This window comes from Salvelinus namaycush, chromosome 24 (assembly GCF_016432855.1).
Source record: "Salvelinus namaycush isolate Seneca chromosome 24, SaNama_1.0, whole genome shotgun sequence".
NCBI classification, from domain to species: Eukaryota; Metazoa; Chordata; class Actinopteri; order Salmoniformes; family Salmonidae; genus Salvelinus; species Salvelinus namaycush.
The window spans coordinates 36865419-36880480 of record NC_052330.1 but is presented as its reverse complement, the minus strand read 5'-3'; the positions used below and the strand labels follow the sequence as shown (position 1 = coordinate 36880480).

The 15062-nt window shown below is 44.8% G+C and overlaps 1 protein-coding gene across 5 annotated transcripts in view; it reads right to left on the bottom strand.

Annotated features, from left to right (window-relative positions):
- Positions 1-15062, bottom strand: part of si:ch211-278j3.3 (E3 ubiquitin-protein ligase RNF19A) — a 63673-nt gene that overhangs the window by 7870 nt on the left and 40741 nt on the right. For all 5 annotated transcript variants that reach the window (XM_038962539.1, XM_038962534.1, XM_038962538.1 and 2 more), the window contains 3 exons: positions 8205-8352; positions 1371-1533; positions 516-630 (listed from right to left, as the gene is read on the bottom strand). In XM_038962539.1, the coding sequence (XP_038818467.1) occupies positions 516-630; positions 1371-1533; positions 8205-8352 (426 nt within the window). The remainder of the gene's footprint in view (positions 1-515; positions 631-1370; positions 1534-8204; positions 8353-15062) is intronic.

Here is a 15062-nt window from a genome sequence, read left to right as displayed (position 1 = left end):
TTGTTTGTGTTCTCGTTGTTTGTGTTCTCGTTGTGTGTGTTCTCGTTGTGTGTGTTCTCGTTGTTTGTGTTCTCGTTGTGTGTGTTCTCGTTGTTTGTGTTCTCGTTGTGTGTGTTCTCGTTGTGTGTGTTCTCGTTGTGTGTGTTCTCGTTGTTTGTATTCTCGTTGTTTGTGTTCTCGTTGTTTGTGTTCTCGTTGTGTGTGTTCTCGTTGTTTGTGTTCTCGTTGTGTGTGTTCTCGTTGTGTGTGTTCTCGTTGTGTGTGTTCTCGTTGTTTGTGTTCTCGTTGTGTGTGTTCTCGTTGTGTGTGTTCTCGTTGTTTGCGTTCTCGTTGTTTGTGTTCTCGTTGTTTGTGTTCTCGTTGTGTGTGTTCTCGTTGTGTGTGTTCTCGTTGTTTGTGTTCTCGTTGTGTGTGTTCTCGTTGTTTGTGTTCTCGTTGTTTGTGTTCTCGTTGTGTGTGTTCTCGTTGTTTGCGTTCTCGTTGTTTGTGTTCTCGTTGTTTGTCGCTGTCCTTACCCACAGTGACAGCAGCTATGACGGGCGACACGAACACGGACATCATGACGCCACTGGCCACCGTTAGGTAATGTTTACTACCTGAGATATTGTTCTTCTTACAGCGACCGTGGACCTGGGGGGGAGGGGAAGAAGAACTCATGATGTCAAAATGGTCGACATGATCATATAAGGTATCATTAGTTGTTTTTTACAATTTCAATTCATAATAAATGGTTGAATTGTTGTATTTATGTCACCGATAGCTTTATTAAAATATCACTTGAGAGCAGAAAACGAGCAGACAGACTACAGTGAGCGGACATTCTTTTTCTCTCTACAGAAGACAAGGTCCTATATTTCAGCACATGTAGCTGGGTTAGGGGCTAGGGTTAAGGGTCAATATGTCCTCCTACCTTTCAGGCACATGGAGATGGGTTAGGGTTAGGGGTCAACATGCCCTCGTACCTTGCGGCCCATGTAGATGGGCTAAGGTTAGGGGTCAACATGTCCTCGTACTTTGCGGCCCATGTAGATGGGCTAAGGTTACGGGTCAACATGTCCTTGTAACTTGCGGCCCATGTAGAAGGGCTAAGGTTAGGGGTCAACATGTCCTCGTACCTTGCGGCCCATGTAGATGGGCTAAGGTTACGGGTCAACATGTCCTTGTAACTTGCGGCCCATGTAGAAGGGCTAAGGTTAGGGGTCAACATGTCCTCGTACCTTGAGGCCCATGTAGATGGGCTAAGGTTAGGGGTCAACATGTCCTCGTACCTTGCGGCCCATGTAGATGGGCTAAGGTTAGGGGTCAACATGTCCTCGTACCTTGCGGCCCATATAAATGGGTTAAGGTTAGGGGTCAACATGCCCTCGTACCTTGCGGCCCATGTAAATGGGAATGCCCACTATGATGACGGGGATGGCGATGCCAGCGATGAGAGAGATGATTACTGGGGCGCCGAGCAGCATGCCCACCTGCCACAGCACCTTCCGGGTCTGAGACCACGGCTTCTTCCCCCAGAACGTACAACCTGAGGGACTGGAGGAAGAGGACGAGAGACAGGAAGAAGAGTTTAGAGGACGGACTAGAATGTACAGCCTGAGGGACTGCAATGCATTCATGAGAGTTAGTTTCATATACAATACCTTCAGAAAGTATTCACACCCTTCAACTGTTTCCACATGTTGTTGTTGTTACAGCCTGAATGTTAAATGGATTACATTGAGATGCTGTGTCACCGGCCTACACACAATACCCCATAATGTCAAAGTGGAATTATGGTTTTCGAAAATTTGACAAATTAAAAAAATTTAAATGAAAAGCTAAAATGTCTTGAGTCTTAAGTATTCAAAACCTGTGCTGGAGCAAGCCTAAAAAAAGCTCAGGAGTAAAAAAAATTCTTAACTTCTCTAGGGTAGGGGGCAGCATTCAGAATTTTGGATGAAAAGCATGCCCAAATTAAACTGCCTGCTTCTCGGGCCCAGAAGATAGGATATGCATATAACTGGTATATTTTGATAGAAAACACTCTAAAGTTTCCAAAACTGTTAAAATAGTGTCTGTGAGTATAACACCTGATTTGGCAGGCGAAAACCTGAGAAAAATCCATTCAGGAAGTAGTTTATTTGTTGATTTTGTAGTTTTCTATTCAATGCCATTACAGTATCCATTGACTTAGGACTCAAATTGCAGTTCCTATGCCTTCCACTAGATGTCAACAGTCTTTAGAAATTGTTTCAGGCTTGTATTCTGAAAAAGGAGGAAGTAAGAGCAGTCTGAATGAGTGGACCCTAAAGTTTCACAGAGCTTTTTCATGCGCACGACCGAGAGAGTGCGTTTCTTGTTTACCTTTTAAATTGACGACGTTATTGTCCGGTTGAAATATTATCGATTATTTAGGCTAAAAACAACCTGAGGTTTGAATATAAACATCGTTTGACATGTTTCTATGAACTTTACGGATACAATTTGGATTTTTTGTCTGCCTGTTTTGACTGCATTTGAGCCTATGGATTACTGAAGAAAACGCGCTAACAAAACGGAGGTTTTCGGATATAAAGAGACTTTATCGAACAAAAGGAACATTTATTGAGTAAATTAATGTCTGCTGAGTGCAACCATATGAAGATCATCAAAGGTAAGGGATTGATTTTATCTCTATTTCTGACTTGTGTAACTCTTCTACTTGGCTGGTTACTGTTTGTAATGATTTGTCTGCAAATCCAATACAACACATTACTGAATACCACTCTCCATATTTGAAAGCATAGCGGTGGCTGCATCATGTTATGGGTATGCTTGTCATCGCTAAGGACTGGGAAGTTTTCATGATAAAAATAAACGTAATGGAGCTAAGCACAGGAACAATCCTTGAGGAAAACCTGGTTCAGTCTGCTTTCCACCTGACACTGGGAGATAAATTCACCTTTCAGCAGGACAATAACCTAAAACACAAAAGCGAAATCTACACTGGACTTGCTTAACAAGAAGACAGTAAATGTGGCCGAGTTACAGTTTTGACTTAAATCTGCTAGAAAATCTATGGCAAGACTTGAAAACACTTGTCTAGCAATGATCAACAACCAATATGACAGAGCTTGAAGAATTTTAAAAAGAATAATAGCCAAATATTGTATAATCCAGGTGTGCAAAGCTCTCAGAGACTTACCCAGAAAGACTCACAGCTCTTAGAGACTTACCCGGAAAGACTCACAGCTGTAATCACTGCCAAATGTGATTCTAACATGTATTGACTCAGGGGTGTGAATACTTATGTAAATTAGATTTCTGTATTTAATTTTCAATCATTTTGCAAATATTTAAAAAATATATGTTTTCATTTTGTCATTATCGTGTATTGGGAGAAAAAAAATCTGAACAGTCTGAACACTAAGATCAGTAGGAACCGTCTGAAAAGTAGGAACAGCAATTATCGGATATTGTACATGGGTGATTTAACTTTATTTTTTCATTTTGAATTCAGGCTGTAACACAACAACATGTGGAATAAGAAAAGGGGGTATGAACACTTTCTGAAGGCACTGTCTAGGGAAAAGGGGTCCATTTGACTGTCTAGGGAAAAGGGGTCCATTTGACTGTCTAGGGAAAAGGGGTCCATTTGACTGTCTAGGGAAAAGGGGTCCATTTCACTGTCTAGGGGAAAGGGGTCCATTTGACTGTCTAGGGGAAAGGGGTCCATTTGACTGTCTAGGGAATAGGGGTCCATTTCACTGTCTAGGGAAAAGGGGTCCATTTCACTGTCTAGGGAAAAGGGGTCCATTTCACTTTCTATGGAAAAGGGGTCCATATAACTGTCTAGGGAATAGGGGTCAATTTCACTGTCTAGGGAAAAGGGGTCCATATAACTGTCTAGGGAATAGGGGTCCATTTCACTGTCTAGGGAATAGGGGTCAATTTCACTGTCTAGGGAATAGGGGTCCATTTCACTGTCTAGGGAATAGGGGACCATTTGACTGTCTAGGGAATAGGGTGCCATTTGGAATGCACTCAAATACTAGCTATAGGGATGTGTTGGCTTGCTCCTCTCTGGACCACTAACCTCTACTACCGTAGCTTAGAACTCAGAAAGACGTGGGTAGTATATAATGCCACATTTTATCTGATGGCTGGAATCTATGCATCTTTAAAATCCCATAAGCTTTGTCAGTCTGACCGAAATTGACATGACAGGACCTTCGAGTAGAGCCTGATGGTCTGTCTCTTTGGTTACATTTCTCTTTATGTATCTGTGTCCGCTGTCTGTCCTGTGTATCTGCCTGTGTCCCATAGCTACCTGAGGTAGTGGTAACCGTTAGTAACAGTGTCTATAGCTAGCTGAGGTAGTGGTAACCGTTAGTAACAGTGTCTATAGCTAGCTGAGGTAGTGGTAACCGTTAGTAACAGTGTCTATAAGCTACCTGAGGTAGTGGTAACTAGGGCTTTTGCGGTGACCGTATTACCACCACACCAGCAGTCATGAGTCTTGACTAGGGCTGTGGAGGTCACAAATTTTTGTTAGCCGGTGATTGTCAAGCAAATAACTGTCCGTCTCACCGTAATTTACCTTTAATGAACATAAACACATTTAGTAACTCCTGGCTCCCACACATAGTCTACAAGCTATTTTTAAAAGTCTAATAAGTCTTCACAATAAATCCATTATTTATTTTAGACAGGTCTAAAGAAGCGTGATATGAAGAAAATGTAGTGTATTTCAGAAGAAAAGAATAGCATCCTCTGAGTTGTCCTTATTTTAGGCCCTGATGTGGTGGCTATGCCAAATGGCTGTGGGCTGCACTAGTTCATTTAGCGGACAAGATTTGCTTATAATTCCATGGCATTATTTTATATTATTTTATAGTATGAAGAAAACAATTGATCAAAGCTGAAATTATTTAAAAAAAATTCTCCTAACGATTTGAGGGAGGGCTCATATGTGGCTATTCTGTGTTGTGCGGTTAATAAAGAAATACAGTTGAAGTCAGAAGTTTACATACACTTACGTTGGAGTCATTAAAACTCAACCACTTCACAAATTTCTTGTTAACAAACTATAGTTTTGGCAAGTCGGTTAAGACATCTACCTTGTGCATGACACAAGTCATTTTTCCAACAATTGTTTACAGACAGATTATTTCACTTATAATTCACTGTATCACAATTCCATTGGGTCAGAAGTGTACATACACTAAGTTGACTGTGCCTTTAAACAGTTTGGAAAATTCCAGAAAATGATGTCATGGCTTTAGAAGCTTCTGATAGGCTAATTGACATCATTTGAGTCAATTGGAGGAGTACCTGTGGATGTATTTCAAGGCTTACCTTCAAACTCAGTGCCTCTTTGCTTGAAATCATTGGAAACTCAAAAGAAATCAGCCAAGACCTCAGAAAAATTATTGTAGACCTCCACAAGTCTGGTTCATCCGTGGGAGCAATTTCCAAACGACTGAAAGTACCATGTTCATCTGTACAAACAATAGTACGCACGTATAAACACCATGGGACCACGCAGCCGTCATACCGCTCAGGAAGGAGACATGTTCTGTCTTCTAGAGATGAACGTACTTTGGTGCGAAAAGTGCAAATCAATCCCAGAACAACAGCAAAGGACCTTGTGAAGATGCTGAAGAAAACAGGTACAAAAGTATCTATATCCACAGTAAAACGAGTCCTATATCGACATAACCTGAAAGGCCGCTCAGCAAGGAAGAAGCCACTGCTCCTAAACCACCATAAAAAAGCCAGACTACGGTTTGCAACTGCACATGGGGACAAAGATCATACTTTTTGGAGAAATGTCCTCTGGTCTGATGAAACAAAAATATTACTATTTGGCCATAATGACCATCTTTATGTTTGGAGGAAAAAGGGGGAGGCTTGCAAGCCGAAGAACACCATCCCAACTGTGAAGCACGGGGGTGGCAGCATCATTTTGTGGGGGTGCTTTGCTGCAGGAGGGACTGGTGCACTTCACAAAATAAATAACTTAATGAGGAAGGAAAATGATGTGGATATATTGAAGCAACATCTCAAGACATCAGTCAGGAAGTTAAAGCTTGGTCGCAAATGGGTCTTCCAAATGGACAGTGACCCCAGGCATACTTCCAAAGTTGTGGCAAAATGGCATAAGGACAACAAAGTCAAGGTATTGGAGTGGCCATCACAAAGCCCTGACCTCAATCCCATAGAAAAATTGTGGGCAGAACTGAAAAAGCGTGTGCGAGCAAGGAGGCCTACAAACCTGACTCAGTTACACCAACTCTGTCAGGAGGAATGGGCCAAAATTCACCCAACTTATTGTGGGAAGATTGTGGAAGGCTACCTGAAACGTTTGACTCAAGTTCAACAATTTAAAGGCAATGCTACCAAATACTAATTGAGTGTATGTAAACTTCTGACCCACTGGGAATGTGATGAAAGACATAAAAGCTGAAATAAATCATTCTCTCTACTATTATTGACATTTCACATTCTTAAAATAAAGTGGTGATCCTAACTGACCTAAGACAGTGAATTTTTACTCGGATTAAATGTTGTGAATTGTGAAAAAACTGAGTTTAAATGTATTTGGCTAAGGTGTATGTAAACTTCCCACTTCAACTGTAGGTTATTATTATAACTTTAGTTGTTCTACAAACGTTGGTCTGATATGTTTTCATTTTTAATACATTGTAAGGCTGCATGATGCGACTCTAATGATGATTTTTTTTAAAGTTGAAAAGGCATGAGCTCTGCTTTGTTTTATTGCACAGGCTGTACACACTCCAATACTCTCTCATTTACAATTTGACAAGCACTTATTAATGCCTCGAATTTCACGGCGGCATCCTCTTTGTGGCCGTAACGCACGCTAAAAAGATCCATGTCCTTTTGCGTCCCCGGAGTGCTGCGTTGTGCCCTTCTCCCTGAGTGCTGAACAATCTGAAGCATCTCTCCCTCACACGGCTCTCTGTCATGTGATCGGGTCTTTCTCACAGGCTACAAGTGAAGACAGACGCATCAGGGATGCCACTCCTCACGTCCTTATCCAATTCCGATGTGCATATTGAAGATATTGGAAGAACGGTCCACATTTACTTTTCGTCAGTCAACAAGATGAGTAGGCCTAACGAAGAGCAAAAGCACTAGCCTATGTCAATCTACTATCCCCCATAGTACAAAAGTCGACCTATTCCATTCTGTGGGAAAAATAAATATTACAAACATAGTCTGGGACAGTTGTGGGATGCGATAGATCCCAAATTAATACAACCACTAGCATTAAAAAAATATATATATATGCAATGTGGCTGACGCAACAAATCAGAACATTCAGCTTAAAATGTTAAACTGTGAGGCTATTTGTTCACATTGTAAGAGGTGGCAATGCGCACGTGGCAGTAGGCTATAAGCACAAATGTTCCATTAGCGGAAAACACCATTTGAGACCATCAGTCTTTTGCATGACAATAACCGGCTGACTAAATTAAACGACTGCCACAGCCCTAGTGGTAACCGTTAGTAACAGTGACTAGCTACACGAGGTAGTGGTAACCGTTAGTAACAGTGACTAGCTACACGAGGTAGTGGTAACCGTTAGTAACAGTGACTAGCTACATGAGGTAGTGGTAACCGTTAGTAACAGTGACTAGCTACATGAGGTAGTGGTAACCGTTAGTAACAGTGACTAGCTACATGAGGTAGTGGTAACCGTTAGTAACAGTGACTAGCTACATGAGGTAGTGGTAACCGTTAGTAACAGTGACTAGCTACACGAGTTAGTGGTAACCGTTAGTAACAGTGGCTATAGCTACCTGAGGTAGTGGTAACCGTTAGTAACAGGGACTAGTTAGTAACAGTGACTAGCTACATGAGGTAGTGGTAACCGTTAGTAACAGTGACTAGCTACCTGAGGTAGTGGTAACCGTTAGTAACAGTGGCTATAGCTACCTGAGGTAGTGGTAACCGTTAGTAACAGTGGCTATAGCTACCTGAGGTAGTGGTAACCGTTAGTAACAGTGGCTATAGCTACACGAGGTAGTGGTAACCGTTAGTAACAGTGGCTATAGCTACCTGAGGTAGTGGTAACCGTTAGTAACAGTGACTAGCTACACGAGGTAGTGGTAACCGTTAGTAACAGTGACTAGCTACATGAGGTAGTGGTAACCGTTAGTAACAGTGACTAGCTACATGAGGTAGTGGTAACCGTTAGTAACAGTGGCTATAGCTACCTGAGGTAGTGCACGTCGGTGATCTCTTGCATACACAGCCAGCAGAACTGGCAGGCGCACACGGTACAGTTCATCCGGTTACAGCTGCCGTCGTTGGTCTTCATGATGTAGGCCCCACAACGAGGACACGCCTTGATCTCCTCTGACTCTGGGAGGAGACACACAGGTGTGAGACAGAGAGACGTGGAAGGACATAACTACTATGGCAGTATGTAAAGAAGAAGAAGACTATGTATGTACTACGACTGGCTACATACAGGATGTCTGACTACTATGTGTTTGTAAGGTACTACGACTAGCTACATACAGGATGTCTGACTACTATGTGTTTGTACGGTACTACGACTGGCTACATACAGGATGTCTGACTACTATGTGTTTGTAAGGTACTACGACTAGCTACATACAGGATGTCTGACTACTATGGGTTTGTAAGGTACTACGACTAGCTACATACAGGATGTCTGACTACTATGGGTTTGTAAGGTACTACGACTAGCTACATACAGGATGTCTGACTACTATGGGTTTGTAAGGTACTACGACTAGCTACATACAGGATGTCTGACTACTATGGGTTTGTAAGGTACTACGACTAGCTACATACAGGATGTCTGACTACTATGGGTTTGTACGGTACTACGACTAGCTACATACAGGATGTCTGACTACTATGTGTTTGTAAGGTACTACGACTAGCTACATACAGGATGTCTGACTACTATGGGTTTGTAAGGTACTACGACTAGCTACATACAGGATGTCTGACTACTATGGGTTTGTAAGGTACTACGACTAGCTACATACAGGATGTCTGACTACTATGGGTTTGTAAGGTACTACGACTAGCTACATACAGGATGTCTGACTACTATGGGTTTGTACGGTACTACGACTAGCTACATACAGGATGTCTGACTACTATGTGTTTGTACGGTACTACGACTGGCTACATACAGGATGTCTGACTACTATGTGTTTGTAAGGTACTACGACTAGCTACATACAGGATGTCTGACTACTATGGGTTTGTAAGGTACTACGACTAGCTACATACAGGATGTCTGACTACTATGGGTTTGTAAGGTACTACGACTAGCTACATACAGGATGTCTGACTACTATGGGTTTGTAAGGTACTACGACTAGCTACATACAGGATGTCTGACTACTATGGGTTTGTAAGGTACTACGACTAGCTACATACAGGATGTCTGACTACTATGGGTTTGTACGGTACTACGACTAGCTACATACAGGATGTCTGACTACTATGTGTTTGTACGGTACTACGACTAGCTACATACAGGATGTCTGACTACTATGTGTTTGTACGGTACTACGACTAGCTACATACAGGATGTCTGACTACTATGTGTTTGTACGGTACTACGACTAGCTACATACAGGATGTCTGACTACTATGTGTTTGTACTGTACTACGACTAGCTACATACAGGATGTCTGACTACTATGGGTTTGTACGGTACTACGACTAGCTACATACAGGATGTCTGACTGCTATGGGTTTGTACGGTACTACGACTAGCTACATACAGGATGTCTGACTGCTATGGGTTTGTACGGTACTACGACTAGCTACATACAGGATGTCTGACTACTATGGGTTTGTACGGTACTACGACTAGCTACATACAGGATGTCTGACTACTATGGGTTTGTACGGTACTACGACTAGCTACATACAGGATGTCTGACTACTATGGGTTTGTAAGGTACTACGACTAGCTACATACAGGATGTCTGAACAGACTGAACAGTAGAAACAGTCTGAACAGTAGGAACAGTCTGAACAGTAGGAACAGTCTGAACAGTAGGAACAGTCTGAACAGTAGAAACAGTCTGAACAGAAGAAACAGTCTGAACAGAAGAAACAGTCTGAACAGAAGAAACAGTCTGAACAGAAGAAACAGTCTGAACAGTAGGAACAGTCTGAACAGAAGAAACAGTCTGAACAGCAGGAACAGTCTGAACAGTAGAAACAGTCTGAACAGTAGAAACAGTCTGAACAGTGGGAACAGTCTGAACAGTGGGAACAGTCTGAACAGCGGGAACAGCAGCAACACTCTGAACAGTATAACCTATAGGAACAATCTGAGCAGTCTGAACAGTAAGAAGAGTCTGAACAGTCGGAACAGTTTGAGCAGTCTGAACAGTATAACCTATAGGAACAGTATAACCTTGTAACGGATTTGGGCAGACGGATGGCTCAGATGGCGCTGGGGAGACGGATGGCTCAGATGGCGCTGGGGAGACGGATGGCTCAGATGGCGCTGGGGAGACGGATGGCTCAGATGGCGCTGGGGAGACGGATGGCTCAGATGGCACTGGGGAGACGGATGGCTCAGATGGCACTGGGCAGACGGATGGCTCTGGCCGGATGAGGCGCACTGTAGGCCTGGTGCGTAGCGCCGGAAATACCGGACCGTGCAGGCGTACTGGCTCCCTTGAGCACCGAGCCTGCCCAACCTTACCTGGTTGAATGCTCCCCGTCGCCCGCCCAGTGCGGGGAGGTGGAATAACCCGCACCGGGCTATGAAGGCGAACCGGGGACACCATGCGTAAGGCTGGTGCCATGTAAGCCGGCCCAAGGAGACGTACTGGAGGCCATATATGAAGAGCCGGCTTCATGGCACTTGGCTCAATGCCCAATCTAGCCCTACCAGTGCGGGGAGGTGGAATAACCCGCACCGGGCTATGAACACGTACAGGAGACACCGTGCGCTCTACTGCGTAACACGGTGTCTGCCCGTACTCCCGCTCTCCACGGTTAGCCTGGGAAGTGGGCGCAGGTCTCCTACCTGCCCTCGGCCCACTACCTCTTAGCCCCCCCCAAGAAATTTTTGGGGTTTCTTCCCGGGCTTCCGTGCTAGCCGCGTACCTTCATATCTCCGCTCCTGGGCTGTGGCTGCCTCCTTCTCCTCCCCAGAGCGGCGATTCACTCCCACCTTAGCCCATGGTCCTTTTCCTTCTATGATTTCCTCCCAACTCCAGAAATCCTGCAATCCTTGTTTCGTGGACCACTGTTCGTGGTCCCGCTGCTTGGTCCGGGTTTGGTGGGTGGTTCTGTAACGGATTTCCTCCTCCTCTTCATCCGAAGAGGAGGAGCAAGGATTCGACCAAAATGCAGCGTTGGAATAGGACATAAGGAATTTATTTAACAAGACAAAAAACGAACTAACTTGAATAACTAACAAAATAACAAAACGGAGTAGACAGACCTGGACATGCGAACTTACATAAAACGAAGAACTCACGAACAGGAAAAATGACTACACAAAAGAACGAACTGACAAACAAACCGAAACAGTCCCGTATGGCGCGACAAACACAGACACAGGAGACAACCACCCACAACAATCAATGTGAAAACACCTACCTTAATATGGCTCTCAATCAGAGGAAATGAAAACCACCTGCCTCTAATTGAGAACCATATCAGGTCACCCTTTAACAAACATAGAAACACATAACATAGACTACCCACCCAAACTCACGCCCTGACCGTCAAACACATACAAAATAACAGAAAACAGGTCAGGAACGTGACATAACCCCCCCCCTCAAGGTGCGTACTCCGAACGCACCACCAAAAGTCTAGGGGAGGGTCTGGGTGGGCGTCTGACCACGGTGGTGGCTCAGGCTCTGGGCGAGGTCCCCACCCCACCATAGTCAATCCCAGCTTACGTCTCCCCCTTAGAATGACCTCCCTCATATTACACCCACTTAATTTAAATGGTAACCTTAAGATAAGGGGCAGCACCGGGACAAGGGGCAGCACCGGGATAAGGTAGCTCAGGACAGAGAGATAGCTCAGGACAGAGAGGTAGGTCAGGATAGAGAGGTAGCTCAGGATAGAGGGGCAACTCCGGACTGAAGGGCAGCTCCGGACAGAGAGACAGCTCTGGACTGAGGGGCAGTTCTGGATAAATGGCAGCTCTGGGCTGAGGGGCAGCTCATGACTGGCTGACGGCTCTGGACGCTCATGGCTAGCTGACGGCTCTGGACGCTCATGGCTAGCTGACGGCTCTGGACGCTCATGGCTGGCTGACGGCTCTGGACGCTCATGGCTGGCTGACGGCTCTGGACGCTCATGGCTGGCTGACGGCTCTGGACGCTCATGGCTGGCTGACGGCTCTGGATGCTCATGGCTGGCTGACGGCTCTGGACGCTCATGGCTCGCTGACGGCTCTGGCAGATCCTGTCTGGTTGGCGGCTCTGGCAGATCCTGTCTGGTTGGCGGCTCTGGCAGATCCTGTCTGGTTGGCGGCTCTGGCAGATCCTGTCTGGTTGGCGGCTCTGGCAGATCCTGTCTGGTTGGCGGCTCTGGCAGATCCTGTCTGGTTGGCGGCTCTGGCAGATCCTGACTGACGAATGGCTCTAGCGGCTCCTGACTGACTAACGGCTCTGACGGCTCGGGACAGACGGGCGGCTCTAATGGCTCGGGACAGACGGATGGCTCAGACGGCACTGGGCAGACGGATGGCTCAGATGGCGCTGGGGAGACGGATGGCTCAGATGGCGCTGGGGAGACGGATGGCTCAGATGGCGCTGGGGAGACGGATGGCTCAGATGGCACTGGGGAGACGGATGGCTCAGATGGCACTGGGCAGACGGATGGCTCTGGCCGGATGAGGCGCACTGTAGGCCTGGTGCGTAGCGCCGGAAATACCGGACCGTGCAGGCGTACTGGCTCCCTTGAGCACCGAGCCTGCCCAACCTTACCTGGTTGAATGCTCCCCGTCGCCCGCCCAGTGCGGGGAGGTGGAATAACCCGCACCGGGCTATGAAGGCGAACCGGGGACACCATGCGTAAGGCTGGTGCCATGTAAGCCGGCCCAAGGAGACGTACTGGAGGCCATATATGAAGAGCCGGCTTCATGGCACTTGGCTCAATGCCCAATCTAGCCCTACCAGTGCGGGGAGGTGGAATAACCCGCACCGGGCTATGAACACGTACAGGAGACACCGTGCGCTCTACTGCGTAACACGGTGTCTGCCCGTACTCCCGCTCTCCACGGTTAGCCTGGGAAGTGGGCGCAGGTCTCCTACCTGCCCTCGGCCCACTACCTCTTAGCCCCCCCCAAGAAATTTTTGGGGTTTCTTCCCGGGCTTCCGTGCTAGCCGCGTACCTTCATATCTCCGCTCCTGGGCTGTGGCTGCCTCCTTCTCCTCCCCAGAGCGGCGATTCACTCCCACCTTAGCCCATGGTCCTTTTCCTTCTATGATTTCCTCCCAACTCCAGAAATCCTGCAATCCTTGTTTCGTGGACCACTGTTCGTGGTCCCGCTGCTTGGTCCGGGTTTGGTGGGTGGTTCTGTAACGGATTTCCTCCTCCTCTTCATCCGAAGAGGAGGAGCAAGGATTCGACCAAAATGCAGCGTTGGAATAGGACATAAGGAATTTATTTAACAAGACAAAAAACGAACTAACTTGAATAACTAACAAAATAACAAAACGGAGTAGACAGATCTGGACATGCGAACTTACATAAAACGAAGAACTCACGAACAGGAAAAATGACTACACAAAAGAACGAACTGACAAACAAACCGAAACAGTCCCGTATGGCGCGACAAACACAGACACAGGAGACAACCACCCACAACAATCAATGTGAAAACACCTACCTTAATATGGCTCTCAATCAGAGGAAATGAAAACCACCTGCCTCTAATTGAGAACCATATCAGGTCACCCTTTAACAAACATAGAAACACATAACATAGACTACCCACCCAAACTCACGCCCTGACCGTCAAACACATACAAAATAACAGAAAACCGGTCAGGAACGTGACAAACCTATAGGAACAGTATAACCTATAGGAACAGTATAACCTATAGGAACAGTATAACCATTTAGGAACAGTATAACCTATAGGAACAGTATAACCTTTAGGAACAGTATAACCTATAGGAACAGTATAACCTATAGGAACAGTATCACCTATAGGAACAGTATCACCTATAGGAACAGTATAACCTATAGGAACAGTATAACCTATAGGAACAGTATAACCATTTAGGAACAGTATAACCTATAGGAACAGTATAACATATAGGAACAGTATAACCTTTAGGAACAGTATAACCTATAGGAACAGTATAACCTATAGGAACAATCTGAACAGTATAACCTTTAGGAACAGTATAACATATAGGAACAGTATAACCTTTAGGAACAGTATAACCTATAGGAACAGTATAACCTATAGGAACAATCTGAGCAGTATAACCTATAGGAACAGTATAACCTATAGGAACAGTATAACCTATAGGAACAGTATAACCTTTAGGAACAGTATAACCTTTAGGAACAGTATAACCTATAGGAACAGTATAACCTATAGGAACAGTATAACCTATAGGAACAGTATAACCTTTAGGAACAGTATAACCTATAGGAACAGTATAACATATAGGAACAGTATAACATATAGGAACAGTATAACATATAGGAACAGTATAACCTTTAGGAACAGTATAACCTATAGGAACAGTATAACCTATAGGAACAGTATAACCTTTAGGAACAGTATAACCTATAGGAACAGTATAACCTATAGGAACAATCTGAACAGTATAACCTATAGGAACAGTATAACCTTTAGGAACAGTATAACATATAGGAACAGTATAACCTTTAGGAACAGTATAACCTATAGGAACAGTATAACCTATAGGAACAGTATAACCTTTAGGAACAGTATAACCTATAGGAACAGTATAACCTATAGGAACAATCTGAACAGTATAACCTATAGGAACAGTATAACCTATAGGAACAGTATAACCTTTAGGAACAGTATAACCTTTAGGAACAGTATAACCTAT